Here is a 26,939-nt window from a genome sequence, read left to right as displayed (position 1 = left end):
ATTAGGGCTCGGCTCGAGCTCGAGCTCGAGCTTGAAACGAGTCGGGCTTAGTCGAGCTTGAGCTCGAACTACTCGTCAAATTTTTTAATTAAAATTTTTGATACAAAATGACGTCGTTTTGACCAATATATATTAAAAATAATGTCATTTTGATAACGAAAAATGAGTCGAACTGAACTGAATTTGAGTCCAAAATGAGTCGAGCTTGAGCTCGAATTCAAGCCACCCATATATGAACCGAATCGAGTTCGAGCTCAGCTTGGCTCGAATCCAACCCTAGTTAGGATTACCCAGATCTAATTGTCAATCTCATTTGATCGTTGTGGTCAAAGTTTTATAACAATGAATTAGACACATTTATTGAAGGGTCTATTTTGTTGCTGTAAACAAAAATTATTTTGAATAATTTATTTTTTATTATTAATTTTATTTTATATAATTTGTAATTAATAAAAAAATTATGATTATATTTTATTATCAATAGTAAAATGATTTAATTATCATTTTTTTTATGGAATTAAAATATTAATAAGTAATTTTGATATTGTTACAATTATATCTAATTTTTAAATTTTTTAAGATAAAAATATTCTCATTTTCAATTAATATAACAAACAACATAAATAAAATTTTAAAATAATTATACTTAAAGATATTTAAGTAAAATAATATATTAATATTTTTATTTTATCAAACTAAATACAATAATTATTTATATTTATCAAATATCAAATATAATAATTATTTATCTTAAATAATATAATTTTATGATAAACTTTTAATTTTAATAATAAAATATTATCTAACCTAAATATCCTTTCAATATTGTTGGCTTGGTTAAAAATTATAATAAAGAGAAGTGCTTTAAAAGTTTTACATTTCTAGAAAATAATTTAATACAGGCCAAATGACAATTTCCTACGCAAGGTTTAATGAAAGGGAAATTTTTCCATCTTTTAAATTTGTAAATTCCACTTTTCTATCAATTTACTGAAATTCGATAATTTAAAAAAAAGTTTGTGGTGTTAACAAAATTTTTTAAAGTTTTTGTAAAGTTAAAAAAAAAAAAGGTTAAGAGACTTGTTTCCACCTAATGTATGGTAAAATTTTAAAATTTTATATTTTAATTTTTAAAAACTTAAACAGTTACTTATAAGTAAATTTTTGTTAAAAATCTCAGTTAGGGTTAAGGTAAAATCATTATTTAACAAAAAATTTTAAAAGCTAAATTTTTATTACATTTTTCCTCTTAATTTAAAATTTTTATAATTTTCCTTTCGAAATTTCTTTAAAATTTAAAAAGTGACAATTTTCTCCTTAGGGTTTTCTCTCTTTCTCTTTAGTGATCAATTTCTTTCTGGCCATCATCCGGTCTTCTCTCCTTCTTCTCCCTTGATCAGTCGCTTCCTTCTTCCATCATTCATTAGAGATGGACACTCTCGTCTTTGATGAAGGGAAAATCAAAGCAAGAAGAGACAACCAATTGAGGGAGATAAATGAGAAAAGGTTGGCCGATAATCGAGAAGAGTAAGTCGTTGGAGAAGAAAAAACTTAGAAAAAAATAACCACTTTTCAAATTTTAAAAGAAAATATGAAAGAGAAATTGTGAGATTTTCAAATTAAAGAAAGAAAATATGATAAAAGTTTATTTTTTAAATTTTTTTATTAAATAACGATTTTATCTTTAATCTTAATTTAAATTTTTAATAAAAATTTACTTATAAATGAGTATTTAAAATTTTAAAAATAAAAGGACAAAACTTTAAGATTTTGCTACACCTTAGGTGGGCAGAAGTCTTTTGTCCTAAAAAAAAAATTGAGGTTGCTTTGAATTTTAGCTGAGATTAGCTGCATCCGCCCCTTCTGGAATTTTGAAAGTGTTAGCAAAGCCAAACTTCCTTTGTTCTTTCCAATTTTTCTCGTGCTCATATTCAACACTATCGCTGTCTTCATCTTGGGAACCACCGGCTGAGAGGTCATTTTTTTTTCTGCAAGGTCAAATCTTTTTGAATTTTTCAAAAAACCCAAAATTTTATTAACATATTTTTTAAATCATAAAAATTTGATAAATATATAAAAAAATTAATTTTTTTCATTTTAAAAAATAAAAATTCGTCATTTTATCAACCCTTAAATAAAAAAATAGTCATTTGATATCTGTTTTCTTTTAAATTTATTATTATAACTTTTAAAAATATAAAACACTAATTAACTTTGAAATATTATATTTTAATAAATTTTGTTTTGATTATATTATCATTTTTTTAAATTATTAAAAAATATATTAAAATTTTCATTAATATCCATAATATTTTATATATTTTAGCTTGTTCCGAAACTAGTGGCGGGTTTGGATGGAATTTCTGCAAACATTGTATGGGAAATAGTCTTTTGACCTATCACCTATTTTTAATTTTGTATGCTTAGTGATAATCACGTTCATTATTCACCTAATTAATTCCTAACTTTCCAACTAACCCAAACCCCACGCCAACAAATCCAGCCGACACAGGCGTACATGCATAATTTAAACCATTCCCCTTAAGTGAAGAATGCCGTTGCTCTCTCTCCCCCACGCGCCCCACACATCTGATCCAACTGTCATTAATTTACTACAGTTGACGCTTTAACCAGTTGTACCATGAGCAACCTTAACATTATAATTCATTAGTGCGTAAAACTTACAGGTTAACACAAATATGGAATTTTCCCTTTTTTTTTTTTTTTTTATTTGGAATTTGTACCTTCCGTCTTACATTATCCTTTATCCGAAGTACAACAACCTCGATGCACGGACGACAAAATCGATTTTAATTATAGTTTAAGATACTTTGCAAATCCGCTAAGTTTAAAACCCGTGACTCGTGAGGCGGCTCTTCTCTCTCACTCTTTTCTACTGTCACTCCCATTCTATATAAATCTGAACTAACTCCGGTCACCATGGCTATCGCGGACCGGAAAAAGTCAAACTCCGAAATGAAACTCTTTTGGCTCTGTACGTTTTGGCAAGCCGGAACGAACTCCTCTTCTTCGTCGTCCACAAACCACCTTAATAATGGTAGCCGACACGTGGACTCTGCAGCTCTCAATTCTAGGTCCACTAAAACAGTGTCGTTTATAGCCAGATCCCTCCTTCCTTCTCGGCATCGGCTTCGCCTTGATCCTGCGAGCCATCTCTACTTCCCCTGTACGTCTTGACGTTCTTGGTCAGCGTTGACTATTGGAGTTTTTTAAATAATCTTTTAGTGAGAGTAATTGTTAATTAATCTTTGGTTTTTTGTGTTTTCGAGATTGATTAGCATTTTGGAACTACTTTTTTGTTGCTTTTTGAAAACCGAAATTTGTTTTCATTCATGTGTAGATGAACCTGGTAAGCAGGCCAGAAGTGCGATAAGGTTAAAGAATACTAGCAGGTCCCATGTGGCTTTCAAGGTATTTTTCATCTACTTAACTATAACACATTTGTACTATCTTATGTTACCGTTTCGGTAAAGTTACCGGGCCGGTTTCTTCGCATTAGTGTTACTTACTGCAATTATTTACGGCTGGAACTGTGAATTTAAAAATTAAATATAAATTGGCGTCATATCTTTTGTAGATTTTTTTTTTTTTTTTTCTGATTGTTTTTTCGTTGGTTGCTGGTTTAGTTTCAAACAACTGCGCCAAAGAGTTGTTACATGAGGCCACCTGGGGGCATACTTGCGCCTGGAGAAAGCATTATTGCAACTGGTATATTTAGAGTTTGAAGTGGATTGAGGTTGTGATTGTTGTTCAATTTTGTTGTGCTTATTAAAGATTTGGTTTTTGTTCTTCACATTTACATTTGTCATGTAAATGTGATGGTGTATAGTTTTCAAGTTTGTGGAGCACCAGAGAACAATGAAAGAAAACCACTGAATCAGAAGAGCAGGGATAAGTTTAAGATCATGAGTCTGAAAGTGAAATCAGGAATAGACTATGTGCCAGAGCTGGTGGGTGATATTGGTTTTTTTTCTTCCCCGCTACAATGTTGCTTTGCCTCTATAGATTGTTATGATTGGATTGAGAAAATTGTTTTTGAATGGAAAGAAAAGCTATTTAACGGTTTCGGATAATTGGTTTTGACTTTTTCATTGTTTATTTATCTCAAATTTCAATGTAGAAATGGTAAAGTTTATCTGAGTTTCTGTGATGGCAATCATGTGTTTTGCTAATAATTAAGATTTTTGTCAATTTTGTTTGAGTGGTAGTACATTCTTAGAATGTTATCAGGTGGAGTCGCAGAGAGTTGATAAAACTTCTTATAATTCTTTCATTTATGCTGATTTTTTATTTGTGGTTATGTATATGGGAATAAGATTACAGTTTGAATTTCTTTACTATATTAGATTCAAGTTGATTATATACTTTAGCATTTTGTTGGGTGTACTTGTGGTCTTGGTTGTATAATCATATTATTTTTGATATGGCCTGAACATAACCCAAATTTTCTTATTTGACCTATTGTATTGCAGTTTGATGAACAAAGGGATCAGTGACCCTTGAGAGAATTTTGCGGGTTGTATTTCTAGATGCAGAGCGTCATAATCCTGTAAGTGCAACTTGTATTGTTTGGGTATTTCATGTTATCGAATAATTCAGAAATTTTGTACAACTGAGCCAATTCTTGACTCCATTGATGGTGTACTATGTCTGGTAATGACAATGCTACTAATTGGTCTGCTGAAGGCATTGGAGAAACTGAAGCGTCAGTTAGCCGAAGCTGACGCTGCTCTTGAAGCACGAAAGACACCTACACCAGATACAGGTCTCCGAGTAGGTGGGGAAGGTCTTGTAATAGATGAATGGGTATGAATATTGAATCCAACTTAATAAATGCTCAACTTTCTGAATCTTCTCTTCTCACCAACATTGCATATCCATTTTTTGTACCTTCTCAGAAAGAGCGGAGAGAGAAATATCTTGCTCGGCAACAGGTTGAAGCAGTTGACTCAGTGTGAGGTGTCATTCTACTTCTGAAAGTGATTTATCTATCCAGGTGGGAAACTTGGATCATTTAACCCCTCGATCTTCAGTTTTTCATGAGAGGAGGTGGTCTAGTGCTTTGTGTACAAAAAATTATCATGCCTGTAAATGAGCTACATAGAGCCACAGTGCTAAATATTTGGGTGAGCCCATTTCTTGTAGATAATGCTTTTGTTTTGCCATGTTATGATAAAAATGTAGATGTGAAAATGTATGATCACCTCATTTTGAATACCTTCAGGCTTCAGTTTTTGAGTGCTTATTGTGTCCGGTTTTTGGCCTCTCCTTTTTTTCGAGTGTAATATTTTATTAAATGATATTTAATGATTTCACCGGAGTTTTTGGTGTTTCTTGTTCTCGTGACCAGAGGTGCACTCAAATGGCTCTTTCATATTCTGTATAATGACTGCAATAATAGCCCAACCACCTCCAAAATCACAAGAGATTTTATTTGTTCATTTATGGCGTATTCCTAACTGATTTGATGTATCATAATTTCTGTCAACTGCCTTCTTGGTGTCAGTGTCGCTGTTAATTGAGAAACGTTGCTGATGGCAAATCAACCAAGAGTCAATTTTAGAAACTGGTTTGTATTCCCTTCTTATTCAAGTGACTAGATGTTTTCCTTGTAAGAGAAATATAGGGCTACGAGAAGATATATACAAAGGACCTGTCTTTACAATGGGTCTGTTAGGAATTTGTGTAATTTGTTGTAACTATTAGTGACAATCGTAGAGTGATTTACATTTCAACAAAACCATATTTACTCAATTTTGAGTATTTAATACGATATTGATATGATATATCATTATGTGATTGGTTAATTTTGAATTGATAATATTAATATATTATTTAGTTATTTAATTAGATTTTTAAAATTAAATATGGAAAACTCTAGAGTTCAAATGCTACTTAGTTGAAGCAGTTCTAAGGTCCCTATCTAGGTGTCCTTTCATTTAAAAACAGGGTGAACCTTGTTAGCTGATCAGACTCTACTAGGATTCTGGTGAAACTGACTGTTGCATTATATTCAATCTTCATATAATTTGAGGCCCATTCTAAGTTTAACATGCCTCACCACACCATTTCATTTCTTTTTTAGTGACTGAAAGAGCAAGGACTTCCGAGTGCTCACAATACACAATGAGAATGACCCGTTACTGCAAGACTGCTTCAGGAAAAGTCATGAAAGAAATAATGACAAAAGGGAATGGAACATTATTGATGTCCACGTACTCTGCATCTCATAATATTCCCTATCTTGTCAAACTGAAAATTTTAACTGGAAGAGAAAATTGTGACCACTCACATATGGGCACACTGTCTTTCTCCACAAAGGGTCTGCATCTGCTTCTTTTAGCAAATGGAGACTTGCTTTACTTGTCTATATGTTCATACATCATTTATCTTCTTAGACAGTACTGAAATTCACTTGAAACCTTCTCCTCCTTGAAGCTAATATGAGGTTTACAAACAAGGCTTGTGTGATTGTTACACTGAGAAGAGATCAATAGATCAAGTCAAAATCGCAGAATCTTAAGCCAGAATGGACTGCAATTGTTTCTTCAATGTTGCAAGAAAAACATGTTTCAGGTTCTTTTAAAGGATCAAAGAAGATTCACCAGTCTGCAAATCAGAATCGTCAAGCCACCGAGGAGCCCTTGAGGATGCTGACCTATATGAGTTGCTGGGGAAAATATTGAGTGGCCTCACAGATTCAGAGAGCTGTTAATCCAAATCTAATCATCTCTCTGGGCAAACAAAGTTCCAGATTTTAAGCCTAAAATTATCATGGAAATTGGGCCCTGAAAAAGAAAATGTGTTTATCAACAAGAAGTGGCACTGCCTACCTCTGTTCAGAAATTAATGCAAAGATCACCAATAAATTCTTAGATTGACTAATGACATTAATGCAAACATCTCTCTCCATATATACAAAATATGATTCTGCATGTAGTAACAATACAATAAGAAAGAAAAGTAAAAAATACAAAGAAGAGGAGTCCAATAATGAACAGAAGGAAGAGAAATCAATATCTAAAACATAACACATTCTGTACATAATGGCCTGAAGAAACTATACAATAAACTCAAATCCAGTTTCATATGTTATCCGGCAACTTAAAGTTCTGTGAACACAACATTTGATAAGAGTTGCTTTGAACAAAGACAGCAACACCACATTTGCTACTATTGAAGCCTTGCCATAGAGGGAAATTTACAGTTCCTGAAACATTCTTCTTTGCCGAGATGTCTTTGACAGTGCATAGTTTCTCAAGCTTGCGAACAACATAGTCATTCGACAGGACACGCCCTTTGTTCTCCCCCGTTGGAACATCAGTCACCAGTCCACTTTCATATAGAGCCACCATCACATTGGCACCTTGATTGTCCACCTTGTTCCTCAAAGCCCCTGTTAGAGAAACTTGCAAAGATTCTGGTGTTGACCTTTGGAAAGTTGCCTGCATAAGAATAAGGATACCACTTCTTTCAACATCAAAATTGCTTGATCCTTGCTCCTCTTAATGCTATAAATATACAGAATGACAATAAACCTGTGGCAAATCATCAAAAACTATGCAGTTCTTTTCCCTAGCAAGGACAAATAACATCTATTAGTTGACTTCTGGGAAGATAAGGGGATTTTTTGGCATCCAAAAGTTGCTCAAATGTCGCTTTCTGACAAGTCTTAACATTAAAATAACCAATATTGTATTTGGATCAATTTTTATATTGATTTTCTGTGGTGATCCTTAAGTTATGCACTTAGATCATATAACAAATAACATTACATATTTCTAATGATCAAATTTGATAATTTTGAATCATAAACATCGCCCGATAATATATGCATATATACAAATAGAAAAGAGCTATAATCACCTGTAAGGTTGGAGAAGGGAATCTGGGTGCTCTAGTAATCTCAGCCAACAGAGAATCCTGATCATTCCCTTGACAATGGGCCCTCCCCTGGATCACCACCAACGGCGTAAACATAGTGTCAAGATTCAAGGCCTCCACATAAGCCTTTTGTCGAACAGTCCACAGGCTGGACCCGTACGGGTCCTTCCACCCCATGTAATCCCAGAAGTCCACGTGATACGCCAACAAAATCACCGGAACCTCCAGCTCGAAGTCTCCTCTCCCCAGCCGTGACAACAGCACCTCCGCCCCCGGAGATGTCTTGCAACCCTGTGAAGAAAACAGCTCCACTAAAACTGCCCCGCCCCGCTTAAGCTCCTCCGCTGACACATCCGCCGTCACCTTCATCTCTTGCGCATGGTTCGGCGATATCTTCGTACCTGCATCACTGCTTTTTCCCTTGCGAAAACAGGCAAAGAGACGACGCCCCATTTCGTTCTTTATCAAGTTTACGCGGCGAGGCGTCTCCTCGCCTGAAAAATGAGTTCCAGGTGGTGAAGAAATTTTTAAACAAAGTTATTGCAGAGAGAAAAATGAAGAAAACAAAAGGGCTTTAACAAAAGAAATTAAGAGTCGGTGTTGAAGAGAGAAAGGCGGCAAAGAAGACGGAAAGCTTGAATCTTTCTCTCCAATACTTTCTATTTCTGGTTGTTGACAAATTGGGTAGTTAAATTAGATGGTAGCTTTCTTTGTCAGGGAAATTTACGTCCTGGTGCCGTCTTTGGTTTATTTTCTTAATCTCATTTCAGAGTCTGAGACGTCCTCATCAGCATACGTTAAAGGCCAAATGGTTATTTCCCACACAAGGTTGGGTGTAATTAAATTTTTTATTCATTAGTCAAATTTATTGTTATTATAAAAATAAATTTGTTATTTATTAAAATATTTAAAAAATTAAAAATTTATTATATTTTTTTTTAAGGTTTAAAAATCTAACAAATTTTCTCTTTTCTGAAGTTTAAAAAATCAATATTTTTTTTTAAGATTTTTGTTCTCTTTCTTCAGCAACAATTTCGTTGGCCAATGCATCATCACTTGCTAATGCGACAAAGTGTCATCGTTTGGAAACACAATAACATTGTCGCTTGACAGCCTAGAGAATCAAAGCGTAGTCTTTTGGGAGCATTACGAAGCGCCATTGCTCAAGAGTGCAATGAAAATTCATCTTCGGCACCGATCTCAAGGTCTCTTGTTCTTCACTTGTATCTCTAAATCTTCATTGTTGTCATGCTTTGGTTCATCTGGAATTGTCGGCTGTTGGCCGAAAAAGAGAATGGGTGGGAACCTTGGTTGTTAACTGGCAAAGTTATCACTTGACAAGGGAATAAAAAATCTTAAGAGAAAATGTTAATTTTTCAAATTTTGAGTGAAAAAAATTTGTTAAATTTTTAAACTTTTAAGATAGGGGTGAAAAAATATAATAAATTTTTAATTTTTTTAAATATTTTAATAAACAATAATTTTACTCTCGATAATAATAATAATTTTCGATAATTAATAGATAAAAAATTAAGATTATATCGAACCTTGGGCGGGAAATATTCATTTGGCCTATATTTAATGACAGCTATATTGTTGAAATCTGATGAAATTACTTTATAAAAAAATACATTTCTTCTCGATCCACTTTGATTTCAATGAAAATAATTACATGAAACCAAAAATGAAATTAGTGAACTTGGTAGTTGCTTAAAGAAAATCATTGCATACTTTGTATTTCAGTTAGACTTGAAAAATGTATAGGTGAAGCTGGTAAGTAAAAATGTAGACCGCTCGATATTTGACTCAGAGGCAGGCCTGGCTTGGGCGGTGAGACTTGGTGACAAAGTAAAATGTGCACGTAAGGTCTGGAAAACTGGACTTTGATTTTCTCAAAAGTCTGAAGCTGATTGATGAAAGTCATGGTGGCCACTAAGCCACGTCTAAAATCATTTTGGTCCTTTTAAGAGTCACCACCAAGACCTACTGACAAGACAAATACCCAATTTGTAACATGTGGCAGTTAATCTACAATGATTCTGAGCCAGTCGAAAACTGCCCTAACTCCACCCCGCCTTGTCACTGATAAGACAAGTTTTATTTCAATTCTGTTGAATTTTTTTTCCCTGAGAAATTTGTGATCTATTAGTTTTAATGGCCATGATTTATTCTCTGATTGTGATTATCAATCACTATTATATCATGTGTACTAATCAGCTTTCTAAATGGTTGAGTCTCCAGAGAGATCTTTGGACGAATGTTTTTATATTTGAGTTGGGCTCAACTTAACTTAGTTAAAAGTCCTGTGAGGTTTTTTTCAGTATGATCCATTAGTCTGATAGTCAGATTAAGACATTAATATTGTTAATATATATCTACAATATATAATATATATATATATATATATATATATTATATATATATATATATATATATATATATATATATATATACACCCTACTAATATACTGTATTAACTTGGGATTGAACTAGTGGTAGTTGAATTTCGATCTGATGTGGTTCGACTAATTCTATTGTAGTTTAAAACACTTTAATGACTTAAATACTTTACAACTTCTCTCAAACTAAATAGAACAACAGATTTTGATCAAACCAACCAATCTGATCTAGATTTCAAAATCACATAAAATGTGATTAAAGTTCAGTCACGTAATAATTTGCACCTCTACTAAGGGATGCAACTGATATTGTGCTTAATTTGATTATTGATAGGTAAATGCTCTCACATTTTTTTTTTCCCTTGTAATAATCTGATCATCATGTATCAAAGGAACTTGTGGGTGCATTTGGTCAAATTAATAAAAAAAAATATTCTAATCATTTATTTATATACTGTATTTATTGAATGAATAAATTTGAAATAGAGTGATCGAATTCATAATTATTATACTATATAAGCTCAAGTATAAACGTGATTGAGCCTTAAACTCAGATTTTCTTTTAAAAGTTTTAATATCTCGTCAATTTTATTATACCTCAAGGATATATATTGATTCATTTTGTTATAGAATAATTTTCAGTATCGCATGAGAACCTCTGCGTATGGATATAAATTTTGCTTCGTCATAGCCTCACCCTCTCAATCTCAACCTCACACATCAAATGGACACAGTAGGAACTCGACAAAACACGCCATTCCGACCAATCTCGCCGGTCAACACTTGGCAAATTCATACTCATCGTTTACAGAAAATGAACCACGTGTCCATGAATAATACAAAGTGGGTCCAAATAATCCTTGTAAGTTTCCCAGATTTAAGCAGCATCTCATGCACCTCACCTCTGTGTGCTTCCTGCTATCTCCAATGGTGGCAAAATGCAACTCTTTAATCACTAGAAAATCGTGTATATATATAGATATATATAATATGACACTCTTTAATTAGTAGAACGTATACATATCAATGGCTTTTTTGTTTTCTTACAGTGAAGTTTTCAATTTTTTTCCATAAATTGCAGAAACCAAAAGGGTCCACAGGGCCAGTCAATGTCACATGACTCAAATCGGTCGTTGGCTCGATGCCATGGCATCTTTTGGTGACCACAAACACAGAATAAATACGTGGCTGGGCCACTGGCACTGAGCATTTCTGCTTGACTCTATATATAATCTCCGCCACCAGCTGCTCATGCATTTCATCCATAACGCTTCGCTACTAGGTTACTTATTTGAAGAAATCATCTAGTTTTGTATAAACCCTTTTGTATTAGCCATGTTGGAAGGCAAAGCAGTCATCGGCGAGACCGATATGCTCGAGGCCTTGCAGCAAGATGCACTTGATTTGGCTGCAAAAGCCCTTGATATCTTTGATGTCACTGAGGCCACTGAGATTGCCCGTTTCATTAAAAAGGTACTAAAATTATTTTGCTACTGAAATTCTCGCGTGCTTCAATTGTGGTGGCTTAATTCATTACTGAAGTTGTTTTTGTCTGATGATATGCAGGAATTCGATCGGACTTACGGAGCTGGGTGGCAATGCATTGTGGGAACTGATTTTGGCTCATTTGTGACACACTGTTTTGGGTGCTTCATCTATTTTCGCATCAGCAGCCTTGCGATTTTGCTCTTCCGGGGTTCGGCGGCTTGTCAAGAGCCTGATGAACCTGCGGCAGACCAGTTTGCCAATTTCGAGACTGTGAAAGCATAATTTTCTTAGTTATACTTCCGTTTTCTGAAATATCGATCTATTGTATTATGTCTTTATTAGTTGTGTATAGACTAGAAGATCACCAAAAGAAAGATATAGAAGGGTCCAAATTCAATCTTGTATCCTGGTTTTCACTTTCTGTATCCTTTTTCAGTATTGGCCTGTGGGGAAATTGTATTGTTTAGCACACAGCTGATGGCATTAGAAAGTGGACAATTTTCAGACTTTCAGGAGTCGATTAAGAGAAATTGTCGTGTAGATTTGGTGATTTCTTAAATGTATGTGTAAGAATTCTAGGAAAAAGTAAAGATCCCTGACAATATATTTTGATTATCGGGGAAACCAACAGCTTTAACAATTTTTGTATCTGGAACCATTCAGACTATTGAATCTATCTAGCATGAGAAACAAAAAGTTAGCTTGAAGCGAAGATTAGAATTTCAGTTAGAAATTTGTTTTCACAGGATTTATTCGAAACCAATTGCTGGGAAACATTGTTCACTTTCTCCCTGGCATCGAATTCACCTTTTCTTTTCCATTTAATTTTCCTGGAATCGAAGATGCATTTATTCAAGGAATCGTCAAGATAAATTCCTGAGTATAAATTCGGAAGCCTGCCATTCGTACTACCTAACAATTAGAAGCATTCTATTCTATGCACAAACTCAGTAACAAATCAATAAAATATCCATTAGCAGAAAGTTACTGAGATTTGAAAAGAACACGAAAATCTCATTTGTTTGTCACTTAAACATCTAGCTTAGGTGAAAATGTTGAAGCTTAATAAAAAGTTATTAAAAGACGTTCAAGGTTTGTTAACAGAGAATTTACAAAATTAAACAAAATGAATTCCATATTCCGGTCATGATTTCATCGTAACTTTTCTTCAGAAGTCAAAATCATCTTGATTTGGCTTTGGAGAAGTCAACAAAGCAGTATAAAGCCTAAGCCTATCCTCCTCCAACGACGGGCACCTCGACAAAGGTCTCCGTGGCCGTATAAACGACAATGAAGTGAGCGATAATCGGAGCTTGTACCTCCTCCAAGCCAGCTGAATTGCCACAGCTGCCCACGTTCTCCATCCTGGAGAGTAATATCTTGCACTTCTCTTCACTTGTTCCTTAACAAAAGTGTACCTGAAATGTTGTGTAACATATTTTACATCAGCAGCATCCAGGCCAAATGCCTCTGTGGTTTCCAGGGTCACTAGAGTCGATGACGACGGCGGAAGCCTTTCGACGAAGGGCCGTCGCAGGCACCAGGATAAGAGCTCATCGCCGCTGAAGTTTCCAGGGCCTAACATGCAGCAACTCTTTATATTATTATGCAAAATTTGACTACTCTGAAGATGTCCCCTTACCACAAATAACATTCTCTGAACTGGGTCACCCTCTCTTGTTATCTACGTGAAAACATTCATGTAAGTCTACTTCAGTCTTTAGTAAAAGCATTCACTAGTGAAATCAATTAAGAAACAACCGAAATTGGATATCTCACAATTTCTCCCTTCGTAAATATCAGAGACTTTACTCTATCACATATATTCTCCAAAACTAGATCGTCCATATGCTGGAATAATGGTACCTGAAACATATAGTAAATCCCAATAAAAAATGACATACTTACAATAAAAATGATAATTTAGTTCATAAAATTGAGTGTTTAACCTAAATGAAGAAAAGATTTTTTAATAAAGATGAAAACGAGGAAAATAATGATCAAAATCTTAGAATTGAAAATGGAGATAAATATACATCCCGTTCCCATCTCGCCTGTTTATTATTTTTTTGTGGAGGGAATGGGGAATAGAAAGGGTAGAAAAAATGCCCCACGGGAATGAGAGAGAATGGGGAAGGAAATTTTACCGTGAGATGATAAGACCGAAATTAAAGTAAGCGATGCTATCCGACAATTGCCTTCTCTGACAACATAAAAATTACTTTTGTTGGGCCCAAATCATGATTTTGAATGTTTTAAAAGATTTTGTTTTTGGTCTCCGTTCGTGGCAAAAGTTATGAAAGATTTTAAGATTTGGACTGAGCTAAAAATTGGTGGGACCTGTCTCACTAAGTCCAAACAGAGATGGTACTTGATGTCTCTCCGAAGGCCCTCAGGGAGATTCCTGATCATCTCACACTCATCGACGCCGCGCATGGCCGCCCATCGCTGCCGTTCATAGTTGCGGACTCGCTGCCTGAACCCTTGCGGCAATTGCCTCTTCCTCATCCACCATTCTATGTTCCTCATCTTCAACTGCATCGCTTGTTTCTTTGATGTTGTTGCATGCAAGAACACCTTCATGCCCGTCATATTACAAACCCCATTACATATTTTCACTTATTTATCAGTTAATTTTAACAAATATGAGGTTAATTAGAATAAATCAATTACCTTGATATTTCCGATCAACATGGTCACTAGAATAAGTCCACTGGTTAGAACAATAATGTTGAAAACAACTTCTAACCAGTCTGGTGTGCTCTGCAAGCCGCCGAAAGTGCTGAAGATTAAATTCATAACAGTATCTGTTAGTGGAAGAAACTTAAAAACATAGAGACAAAAATCCAGTTTAATTCTAATTATCATATCAAAATTATATGCTTCGATTCTGCTAATAACAAAGAAATGTCTGTTGAAACCTGGACAGAAAAGTAGAAATATAATAATTAATCTAAGTCAGTAACTACACAACACAAGCATTGTTGAAGAAAAAAACAAAGTGAAAAGAATGGAGAAGGGTGAAAAGAATAGTACCTGAGAGTCATTATGCCCCAGAATATGGGAAGTAGAATTTTTTCCAAGCGGCTATTATTGGCGACAAGTTGAACAGTCCATTCATAACAACCATAGTTGTAGTTTCTGGAACCGTCTAAGCATATAAATCTGGCTTGCTTGTTCTCTGCCCAGGCCACTCTCGCTCTATCTCTCATAATGTTTGACGTTGTGCCATAGTAAATAGAGTCTTTGCATGACAGTAAGCGAAGGTCACAGCCATCTGTTAATCTGCATTGCTCTCTCAAACATTTTGCAGACCTCTGAATTCCCAGCAAGTACCAACAAGCTCCTGCTGCCTGCAAATAGTTGCTTAGAGAATGAGAGAGAGAACCCATGTGACATTTTTTTAATCATTAATTCAAAATTGTGATATCACACACATTATTGGCAAAATTGGGTACAAATAATTTTATTGCTTGTGATTTCGCCTCATGGGAAAATTTCTATTTTTCTCTTTCTGTCTTTTCTTTCTTCTCTTTCGTCTGTGGAGTTGAACAAGTTCTGGCCATAGTTTGTAGGCCTTTGTATAGTAATCTATTATAATAGAACCACCCTAGTGCAAAAATCTATCGCTCCAAAGGGATTATACTTTCAATAAAAAAGTGTTAAAAGCTAGAAGATTCAGCACTGGAAAAGATGAACTTACGTGTGAGGCAACAAAATAAGCTATCATGTTGAGAAGAAAACCCCACCAAACAGTTCCAAATATGTAACCAGATAGGTTCTGCGAGCGGCGCAAGAGGCACACAGAGTGGTAGATTTTCGGAAGATATTGAAACAGAAACATAATCAAGAACACTGTCATCACTAGAGTTATTGAACCTTTCTCTAACAAAGCCGGGATGGCCACCCACAGCACAACCTGTAAACGTTCATTTAACAAATCATTAAAAAGAATAGTTAAAAACTGGCGACAGATTCCAATTCAGTGGTGTCATTATCATTCTTGAGACTGCTAATAAAGTGACACGGTGGATAATCTGACTACTGCATACCTTTATCAGGGCACAAACAAGAGAGGCCAAGCTTCCTAGGTTGTCTTTGCAATAAAGTTGACGTAATTTTATTCTTTTTTGTCATCCCCCTTCGCCGTGAACCATGGATTGTCTAAATCTTAAGTTTCAATTGAATATTCACTCACCAATACTTTTAAACCCAACTGTTTGAATAGACATGATATAATATTATATAATTACATGATATATTATTTATATGTTTAATTTAAATATTCAAAACTGAAAAGACATAACTTTAAAGTAAAATGATTCTAATCAAATCACATCAGTAAGACATGCATATTTGAACTTTTGGAGACGCAGAATTTACTTCCCATGTTCTCAAATATTTTTTCCCGAGAAAAGAAAAGCAGAGAGAATAACATGTCAGCTAGCTAGTGAAGCTTAGAAAGAGCTGGATCGAAGAACATCGGCTCCTAATTTACCGCTACCTTTAATCAGTGATGCCAGCTAGCTAGTGAAGCTAAGAAAGAGCTGGTTACAGTAGTCATGACTTTCTTAGTAAAGATTTTGTATACGTATATAGACACCGTAGCCGACGTAACTTCCATAATTACCATGACGATATTTTCTGAAAAAATTATCATATGTGGAGGAAGAGTTTCAACTTTCAACTACCACTCTACCATAAAAGACAAAGTTCCATGGAGTCTCTGAACAGACCCTCTTAATTATTTCGTTCTTTCCTATTATGCCCTTTGTAACATAGAACCGACATAGTTCCATCACATGTTAGGTACTCTACTGCTGCACTGCATGCAAGTGCCCAGTGCAGAGTGTAAGGGTAAGGGGAATCTCAGTTGCATGCAGAAAACGGCTGATTTCTTCTTTTCCACTTGTCACCTTCCCCCACTTCCCTCTCTATAAATTTATTTACCCAAAAAAATCATTTAAAAAAAACCTAAAAAATGGCATTAACTTAGAACTGTTTGGTTTCTTTTAAACTTCAGAATGTAGGACAGTAGAAAACTGGGTTTAAAAAAAAGCAATTTAAAATATTTGTTAATTAATTTTGAATAGTACCTGAGGGAGAGGGAGAATAACGAAGAGATCAAAGAAGAAGCCCTTCTTGGCTTTCAAGTAACGGAGAGCCACTGAGCGTGAACTGCCAAAGGAGCCACCGCCTGCAGCTGTGGCGGCTGCAACACCAACACCGTAGGTTTGCTTGGCCATCTTGAGCTGCAACCACATGTTCCATACGTGTAACACGTCGGTCATGCACCGGAGAGCGGTGACAGTGATGGCAAACCACCCGTCGATGAAGAGGCACATACACGTGTCACTTATAGAGAGAGCATAGAAGAAGAGAGGATCCACGAAGAGTCCCGTTGCACAAACCAGGAGAAAAATCCTATTCCATTCTTGAACCCATTTGGCTCTCGGGTCCAAAACTTGACCACAAGACCAACCCCGTCGGGTTCTTCGAACTCCACCACCGCACTCGGAGAACATTCTCGTGCAATAATTCTTGTTATGTGATGAGCTTTCTTCTTCTTCTTCTTCTTCTTCTCCTTCTTCTTCGTCTTCCTCTTCTTCGTTAACCATTTCCTCTTCTTCGTCATCGGAATCGACGTCCGTGAAATCTTGTCTGTGGGCTGCACGTGACGAGAGCCCTTGTTCAGTCGCCATGGCTGGCCTGTAATTTTTGTACAGAAAAAAACTGAGAGGTTTGGATTGAAACGAGTCCAAAGAGGATATAACAATGGGAGAATGGAAAAGGGGAGAATTTGGCAAGTTATGTGAAGTTACATTATTGCCCTTGCATTGATTAACCTAAAATAACTTGGCCAAAGGACTTTTTCCCACTCAAGGGTTTGTTAACTCCCAAATTGATACATGCCAAGTATTGAAAATTTAAACTCTACTCATGGGTTATTACAATTAACATAATTAGTTATTTTTAGAAATAAAATCATTATTTAATCAATAATAATAAAACTATGTCTCATTTCCCCATATGGTTTAGAAAATTAATAATTTTTTCCTAAGATTAAATTTTAAAATATTACATTTTCACACCTATTTGGTTTTTCTTCCTTTAGCGAAATCTTGGCGAAGATGTACTGTCTACTTTGTTGACAATTAAGGTGGATGTAGTCTTCATCCAAAGAAGGGAATTCCATTATTGGAGGGAGAGAATGCTTGAGGATTTAACCGGAGGGAAAGAAACAAAACAAAGAAAAAATATAATATTTTAAAGTTTAATCATTTAAAAAAATTATTAGTTTTTTAAATCAAAAGTGAAATAAAAAAATTTATTATTTCTAATATATTACTAGTTAAACAATAATTTTATCTCTAAAACTAATTGATTTTATTAATTTTAATTATTTATAGGTCAAAGTTTGAATTTTTAATATTTAGTGATACCAATTGGATCATCAACAAATCTTGGGGGGAATCAGCTTTTTGGCCAAAAAAGGTTTGTTTTTGTGAAATGTGCTTAAGCCCAGAGACTGTGGACACATGTTAAAATTATAGTGCTTTTATGATCTAGATATGACTTAAGTGGTAATCGCCAACACATACAACTTTGTTTACTTCTTTACATGTGCCCGAGTGAAAAGATTGACAAGACCCCCTTGGAAGCTTCATTATTATAAAAATTAACATAAAGAATAAGGTTTTTACCTGTTTTGGTAAAAGTTTTAGGCCAAATTAAAAATTCGGTTTTTGGGCAAAAAGTCAAACACGGTAAATCAACATTTTCAACGTTTTATTCTTTTATATTAATTTTTTAAATTTGAATTATCATTAATATCAATACTTTCTCAAGCTTAATACACAAAAAATTTCCACTATACGTTATTATTTATATAATTAAATATATTGTTGGTTATAAATAAGTAAGGTGAATTGTTCGTAAATGTATATAGTGAAAATTTTTTAAATCTTGATGAGTCGTGGCAAATTTTTCATATCCAATTTGATTAATACGTTGTTGTTAATTAAGAAAAAACATATTTTGTTTTTATTCTTTGATAATAAATATTTGATCTTGTATTTTGATGTCAAATATATATATGTATTTTGATTTTGATATTCGTAAGAATGTACAAAAAAATCATGGTGCATTTATTTGTAATGTTCTAACTTTCGATGAATATTTATTTTAATATATAGTTTTCTTACAGTGAAAATAATTTAAAAGATTGAAATGTAGAGATGTATGTTTTTTAATATTGTTTATACATTTTCATTTTTTTCCCTTTTTGTCCCCATGTTTTCCCATTTCACATAGCTTATTAGATTTTGACTATAAAGTTTGTATTATAACATATGATCTTTCAAATATTTTTTTAATATGCTGTATTATTATATTTTTTAATATATTTTATATGTTTTTATACAAAAGACTTTTTGTATAATATATCATTAATATACTATGGTTTATACCAAATTTGTAAAATATATTTCATTTTCTAAAATATGTGTATGTGTGTGTATATATATACATATATATATTTTCAGCCCTAAAGAAATCGTTTTTTAACTCAAACCAAACCATGAAAATGGTTTGATACAGTTTTACAGCTTGAACCATTTTATATACACTTCTATATGAGAATGCAGGAGAAATTGGTTCTAACCATTAAAGTGTGTGTATATATATACATATATAGAGAGAGTAATACTATATATACCTACTTTGAGTGCATAAATTGGTACATACTTATATGTGTTATCATGAGATTGAGTATTATTTTATCTTTGATTTAAGATTATTTAATTATATGCTGATATATATTGAATATATATTCATTTGTGTACTTAAAATGGTACACAATGTTTTATATATATATATATATATATGCATGCATGCAAAAGTTATAAACTCGATTAATATAGCTAAAGTTTTATCTAATTAGAGTGAGGATTAGATATAAATAAAGTTTTTTTTTTGGGTTAAAATAATATTCATATGATGATCTTGTTTTTTTTTTTTTTTTTCAAACAACAATTTTAATTAGATGAATTTCAAAGCAAAACTCTCCTAAAACTCTAAAACGGAAAAGGACTATTTTCCACTCAATTTTTAGTTAAAATTCAAAATTACACCGATGATAGTTGAAAAACTCACTCTCACCTATAACACAACTTATAGAAATAAGAATAAAATGGTCATTTTACTATTTATATTAAAAATATATAAAATTTATTACTTTTTCCCCTAAATTTTAGAAGCTAATAATTTCACTATTGTCTAAAGTTTTCAAACTTTAAAAAATAATATTTTCACCCTCAAACTTAAGGTTTTCATATTTTTCAAACTCAGTAACCCCTCATAACTTTCAAAAACAGTAGTTTCACCCCCACTCTTCAACTTCAGCTTTCGACATCCATTTCGACCTCCTCCTTCTCCTAAGCCAATGGTAGGTGGTGCGACAAAGAGATGTCTCTTCGTTGCATAGTGGTACAATGAAAAAATGTCTCTTCGTCTCACGATGGTGCGACAAAAAGATGAAAATCTCTTCGTCTCCCCCCTACCGTCGACTCAGGAGAAGGAGGAGGTTCGAGAGGATGTCAGAAGCTGAAGTTGAAGAGTATGGGTAAACTGCTATTTTTGAAAGTTCTAAGGGGCGGCTACAATTTGAAAAACATGAAAACCCTAGGTTTTGGGGTTAAAATATTACTTTTTAAAGTTTGAAAACTTTAGATAATAGTAAAATTGTTAGTTTCTAAAACTTATGAGGGAAAAAGTAATAAAATTTATATATTTTTAATATAAATAATAAAATAATTATTTTATCCTTATTTCTAATAGAAAAAATTAATAAAAATTAAATTATAGGTGAGGGTTGAAATTTTTTAATTACCGTAGATATAATTTTGAATTTTAACTAAAATTTGATAGGGAATAGTCCATTTCCCTTTCATACTTTAATCAGCCTGACTCTCCCAGGCGTCATGTTTAGCATGTGGCTGAGTTGCTTTTCCTAAATGGTAATAACTTAACAAGCGATAGAGTCAGTCCTGTCTTTGTCACCTAAATTATCAATCCAAGAAAAATTTTCTCTGCCACATATATACAACCCGATGAAATTGCATCATCGCAAAAAGTTAACAAGAGGTTTGTGCGTACAAACAAATTGTTAAATTAACCCTACTTCAACAGTGACGTTCCGCCAAATCCCACTATCTTTCCTCGTTTACTGTCCAGCTAGAAACGCCACTGCCCTTTTGGCTTTTTCCCCTTAATTTATGTCCCCACGATTCCAAACTTTTGAAAGTGTCAAGAGCTGGAGTACTTTCAGCCAGAGCTCCCCAGTTAACCAGAAATATTAATACTTAAGCCATAGACGGTACATAAGATTTTCAGAAGGGTTCACTGATTCAAACAAAAACTGCTTTAAAACATATTGAAAGCTTGGCCTATAAGTTAGAATTGACAAGAGTAACAAGCCAGATTTAAGAACAGTAAGTTGATGAACGTTCAAGTGTGAAGATGAAGAAGATTCAATATGTTTTTGGTTAATCACTTGAGAAATAATATATATTATAGATTAATCAGGGGAGAATCACTATTTTCTATTATAATTATATCACAATAGTAAATTCCGATTTTTAAAGTTAAAAAAATGATATTTTTATCTCCTTTTGCCAAAAATTAAATATTAATTTTTACAATTAAATATACTTTCGTATTTATAAAATATAAATATTATAAGATATACTCTTAAAGTATAAATAAATGATATTTTCTCTCATTAACTTTAAAATTAATTATTTAAATCTCTACTTTCAATTAAAAAAATTAAAATTCTACTTCTAGTCAATCCTAAATTTATAATCACATCCGTTATAATTAAAATTAAGGATAGATTCGTATCAAAATCATACTAGAATAATGTGATTTCATTGAATTATACTGTTTTAATATGATTTTATTAAAATCACACCAAAATAGTGTAATTACAATTGAATCACACTATTTTAAAGAGTAATTCCGATTAGAATTACATCAATCTTATGTGATTTCAATCATCGTTAAGGATATTTTTTCAATGACATGTATTTTCGATTTTAAAATTTAATTTTTACAAAACTACAAAGAAAACATATTTAAAGAAGTTATTTATTTTTAACAAATATTAAAGTTTTGAAGAGTATTTTTATCTTTTTATTGTCTCAATCATAAAAGTCCAAATACATGTATGGATCTCCATCATGAGATGCATAAATCACGAGCCAAAAAACTATTTTCCACCCAAACTTTGATTTTAAAAAAATAAACAAATTTTTGCCTCCCCATTTTGAAAAATCCAATATCTCAACTGTCATCTAGGTTTTTCCAAAAATGGTTCTTCTATCCTTTTATTAAAATTATGAAATGACCATTAGCATTTAACAAGAATGTCAATCACCAATATACTCTTACCAATTTAAAAACTAATTACTTAGATTTAAAAAAAAAAAAAACCCTAATCAGCTTAAAAATCTATAAACCTTTGAAAAAATTTTCAGATATCAACCACGATAAAGATAAAGGATTTACAGTAAAATAAAAGATGGAGAAATTGTAATATAATAAAAGAACACGACTATAATAAAAAAAGAGAGACAAAATATAATTAGAGAGACATCGATGTTATTAAAGACCATATTTAACGGAAATTGATTGAGAATAGATTGAAGAACAACCAATGTTTAGAAGAAAACAAATGAAACATTAAAGGAATAATGTTAGAAGAGAAAAAAAAAAAAAAAAAAAAACCTTTTCCCTTCCCTTAGGGGTATTTACTAATAAAGGAAATTTGGACTCTTCAAAACTTACAAGAATGAAAAATCGCCGATTCATCATTGTTCACGTTGGAAATAATCAGTGGATCTAAATCAAGCATACACAATTTTGAGGAAACAAATTAAGTGGTACCAGTCAACTGTACGTGCAAAGCAACTCGCATAAGATGATAAGAAAGATAAGACAAAAACTGCAAAACAAGTCATTTTCACTCTTTCGCCTCCTGTATGAAGAGAATAATTAATCGTTTCAAACAAAAAGCTTATTGGCATTTGGTAATTATCTACCCATTTTTCCAGGAAAAAGTAATGAGTTAAGTGTTAGCACGATTACATGGTAGAAAAGAGATTTTATATTATATATAAAGAGATTTTTAAAAATAAAAATAATAAAATATTAATAAAATAATAAAATATTTATTTAATCACAAATACTATAAAATTTTTTATATACACCTTTTATAATATCATATTTTTTATAAAATATATATCAATATATATAGTATTATAATATATATATCATATCATATGATATATATTATTTTATATAATATAGTTATTATATCATATTAATTTAATATATTTTAGGGAAATTGAAATTTTTATCTTTTTTTTTAATCATATATACATATATACCACTCATATCAAAGTTTAAACAAAAATACCACAACAGTATTTTATTTATATAAAATACCCTTATTAATGTAACTTATGCAGAAAGAGAGAATAATATATCTCTCTTTTTCCTCATCTTTTTAGTGAGGGAGAGATGAAAATTACTAAATTTATTTTGGAAATTAGTATTTGTTGTAAAGATTTCACAACAAAATTATCCACATTCAAGTCAGTATATTATGTGTTTTCTTTACGAACAATTAAAAGTCAAATAATATAGGATAGATTCATGTGAAATCTAATTTTATTGTGATTTCATATTATTAGATTATTTAATGTTATTATTTTATATTATTTTTATTATTTAAAGTTATTATAATATCATATTAATTGATATAAAATATAAAAATTTAAATTTAAAAAGTTTTTAGACGAAGGACAGATTGGTATCACCAATCCTTTGGCATTAACATCAACTCTTGGCGACAACACCAAGGGGTTGGTGTCGCCAACCACCCCCTAAAATATTTTTTTTCTGTTTTCTTTCATATAGTAAGACCTATACAAGTTTGATTAAAAAACGGATTCAAAAATGCATTTGTTAAATTGTAGACAAAGAAAAATTAATATAAAATAAAATAAAATATTACAAATGACTTCATTTTTTTTATTTTCTTTCATGCAATGGGGCCCATTGCATGAAAGAAAACAAAAAATGAAATAAATTCAGTAGGAGTTGGCGATTGCATGGAAGAAACTAAAGAGCAAAATAAATCTAGTGGGGACTGCCGTTAACATCAAGGGGTTGTCAACCTAGTTTTCGCCTAAAAATTGTTTAGATTTAAATTTTTATATTTTATAATTATTAATATAATATTATAATAATTTTAAATAATATAAAATAATAATATTAAACAATCTAATAATATAAAGTCATAAACTTGAATCTATCATATATTATTTAATTTTCAATTATTCATAAAGAAAATATATAATATACAAGTTTTATTGCTCAATCATGTGTTTTCTCTATTGAAAACTTTTTTTTTATATTCCAGAGATTCCTGCCTCACTAGAATATTAAGGAAAAAAAAGATGATATTTTCTCTTTCTACATGAGTTATATCAATAGAAGTATTTTAAAAAAATAAAATATTGTTATGATATTTTTACTTAAGCTTTGAAATGAGTAATATATATGTGTACACGGTAAAAAAAAAAAGATAAAAATTTCAATTTCTCTATATTTTATAATATGTATTATTTTTTATCTATATTATATTATATTATAAGATATATATCATATATAATAAGATTCTAATAACTATAAAGAGAAGTGTTATACATGTTCTTAATTTTTTCTATATTTATAAGTTCAACTCACTCTTTTATGAATGGTGGTAAGCAGTGTAATACTTTACAAAAGAAATAAGATGAACATTTACGTATAATATATATGTATATATATATATATATATATATGTATATATGTATAGAAATTTTATTATAAAGTTTAGTTTTATAAGTATGATAAAGATTCGAATCTAAATATATTTTTTTTAATTTTAATATTTTATTAATTTTATTAGTCTTTAAAGTCTCTAAAAATATATAATTCAATTGGTAATATATATACACTTTCAAAATATTATATGAATTCCATGTTTTTGTCCTGTACATCATAATGGAGCATGATTGGATTTTTGTTTTTAACGTGACTTAGAAGCCATTTTAGCGAAATTCCCAGATCAAAATGCCTAATGATTCATATCTTGAAAAGAGAGAATGCTAGGAAAAGAAAGAAAAACAATTGCATGCATTTGAGAGGACAATGTATGAATGGACATGAGCAAGAAAATTATAATGAAATTTGATTACGGCAGCAAAGCAATTAAGGCGGCTAGGGAAGAGATTGTGGTGTGGCTTAATCACACATAAGTTTAAGCAACGCAGGTGCGATGCACCTTCGTTGGCTTGTTTGTTTGTTCATTAATTATCTAACATGGACAGTTGACCACAACAACAGTGTTTTCAGGTACCGGTCAACAGAATGCCCATGTTATGTTGGGCAAATCACTATGGCCTACCCAAATTTTAATTTAATTCCAAATATATCTATAATAGATAAAAAATTTAACCATTTATCCATTTTTAAACTACTATTAAATTTTTCATTCAATATAAGAGGTAAAACTGTTATTTAATGATAATATTAAAAAATATATAATTTTTTTCTTTTTAGATTTTAAAAATTAATATTTAACTCTCATATTTGAACTTTGAAAAGTGATTTTTTTTCTTTCTAAATTCCTAATTTTTCTTTACTTCGCCTTTCGGCTTTCGGCAATCGATGCGATTGGTTGCTGGATGATGAGCGTCATTCAAATTTGGAATACGTTTATCGTCTAAATTTGAATAATAGTCATCTTCTAAAGGTCGTCCTTTGGACGATTTCGTCTTGTTTCTTCGTCATTGATCGGTTGTTCGTCAGAGAAAGTTGTTGGATTTTATGAGAGAAAAGTGAATTTTTCAAAACTTAATTCAGGAGAAAAAAATGTTAGTTTTTGAAACTAAGAGAAGAAAATGAAATATAAATTTAATTATTTTAATATTACTGATAAAATGATAAATTTACCCCTTCATTCTAATCGAAAATTTACAGGTGTATCCTAACATATTAAAACTTAATGGGTCTTTGTATTTTTCATTTACTATAGATATATATTTTTCATTTCAACAAAACTTAGGTGGGAAATTGTGCTTTCCCTATTATGTATATGTCCATCACTTTTTTAACTATCATATTAGGTAATTGAATAATAGAGTTAGGTATGAACAAAACAATTTTAATGACAATTCTGTTAAAAATTAATGAGTAAATTACATTTTTTGCACCAAAGGCTAGCCTAAAAATTATTATTTCGTTGTTATATGATATAAATAATACTTTTTTATTCAAAATTAAATTCTTTTAATAGGAAAATAAAATTACTCTTTTATATTTTATCTTTAAAATTACCATATAACCCATAATTAAAAAAATCAAAAAGACCTTAAAATCAAAATTGCTTTGGAACTCTCTTATTTTCTTTTTGTTTCACCCTTACGTGATTTCTTCTTTAGAAACGTAACTATTAGTAATCTTACTTAATCTCTTTTTGCATTGGAACTCATTGTGTGATTGAGTCATTGCCTTGGAGGTTAGAGAGAGTGTCAACAAATAGGAGATTGGTCGAAAACATTATCAGAGAAGGATTGAAACCCTAAAGGGAAATCATCACTTTCCAATTTTTAAGTAGGAGAAATTATTAGATTTTCACCTTAAAAAAAATAATAAATTTTTACTTTTTTAATATTTTTACTAAATAATATTTTTATCTTTAATTATAATTATAAATTTTAACATATAAGTGAATATTTAAGCCTTTAAAAATTAATAAATAGAAGGTTTTGGCCTTCAATTAATGTACAAAAAGTGGAAACAATATGGCATCCTTGATGAAAAAAATTGCTCTCAATCAGGAGGCCAGCTTGTCAAGATTAATTGTTAATCAGTACATAAGACTCCAAAATCATCAATAATTTGCTTTGTGACAATTCAACATGAAGGCATCTAAGTCGAAAAGGTAATTTAAATGGTAAAAAAAAAAAAAATTATGTATAATTAAAAGTTTTGATTCACGTATTATTATATAATTAAAAATTTTAAATAAAAGAT

General features: G+C 31.7%; 3 protein-coding genes and 1 pseudogene across 4 annotated transcripts; 2 read left to right on the top strand and 2 right to left on the bottom strand.

Annotated features, from left to right (window-relative positions):
• The first annotated feature begins 2,849 nt into the window (after positions 1-2,849).
• Positions 2,850-5,238, top strand: LOC123223271 (annotated as a pseudogene).
• A 1,673-nt stretch (positions 5,239-6,911) lies between these two features.
• On the bottom strand, positions 6,912-8,561 carry LOC123223262. The gene is made up of 2 exons (XM_044646402.1): positions 7,888-8,561; positions 6,912-7,466 (listed from the first exon to the last, which is right to left on the bottom strand). Exons 1-2 carry the CDS (start codon positions 8,356-8,358, stop codon positions 7,107-7,109), a joined length of 831 nt encoding a protein of 276 aa, XP_044502337.1. The 5' UTR covers positions 8,359-8,561; the 3' UTR covers positions 6,912-7,106.
• A 2,845-nt stretch (positions 8,562-11,406) lies between these two features.
• On the top strand, positions 11,407-12,407 carry LOC123194840 (dynein light chain 2, cytoplasmic). The gene is made up of 2 exons (XM_044608285.1): positions 11,407-11,777; positions 11,871-12,407. The coding sequence occupies exons 1-2, from the start codon at positions 11,640-11,642 to the stop codon at positions 12,072-12,074; spliced, it is 342 nt and encodes a 113-aa protein (XP_044464220.1). The 5' UTR covers positions 11,407-11,639; the 3' UTR covers positions 12,075-12,407.
• A 362-nt stretch (positions 12,408-12,769) lies between these two features.
• On the bottom strand, positions 12,770-17,526 carry LOC123217317 (cyclic nucleotide-gated ion channel 4). 2 transcript variants are annotated; one of them, XM_044638278.1, is made up of 8 exons: positions 16,889-17,526; positions 15,496-15,711; positions 14,829-15,145; positions 14,466-14,574; positions 14,133-14,369; positions 13,572-13,658; positions 13,435-13,476; positions 13,051-13,210 (listed from the first exon to the last, which is right to left on the bottom strand). In XM_044638278.1, the coding sequence occupies exons 1-8, from the start codon at positions 17,492-17,494 to the stop codon at positions 13,196-13,198; spliced, it is 1,629 nt and encodes a 542-aa protein (XP_044494213.1). In that variant the 5' UTR covers positions 17,495-17,526; the 3' UTR covers positions 13,051-13,195. The 2 variants fall into 2 exon arrangements, with proteins under 2 accessions (XP_044494203.1, XP_044494213.1); XM_044638268.1 differs by having other exon boundaries at positions 12,770-13,476.
• Between the last annotated feature and the right edge of the window lie 9,413 nt (positions 17,527-26,939).

This window comes from Mangifera indica, chromosome 1 (assembly GCF_011075055.1).
Source record: "Mangifera indica cultivar Alphonso chromosome 1, CATAS_Mindica_2.1, whole genome shotgun sequence".
Taxonomy (NCBI): Eukaryota; Viridiplantae; Streptophyta; class Magnoliopsida; order Sapindales; family Anacardiaceae; genus Mangifera; species Mangifera indica.
The sequence above is the reverse complement of the archived record's forward strand: the minus strand, read 5'-3'. Positions and strand labels throughout refer to the sequence as shown.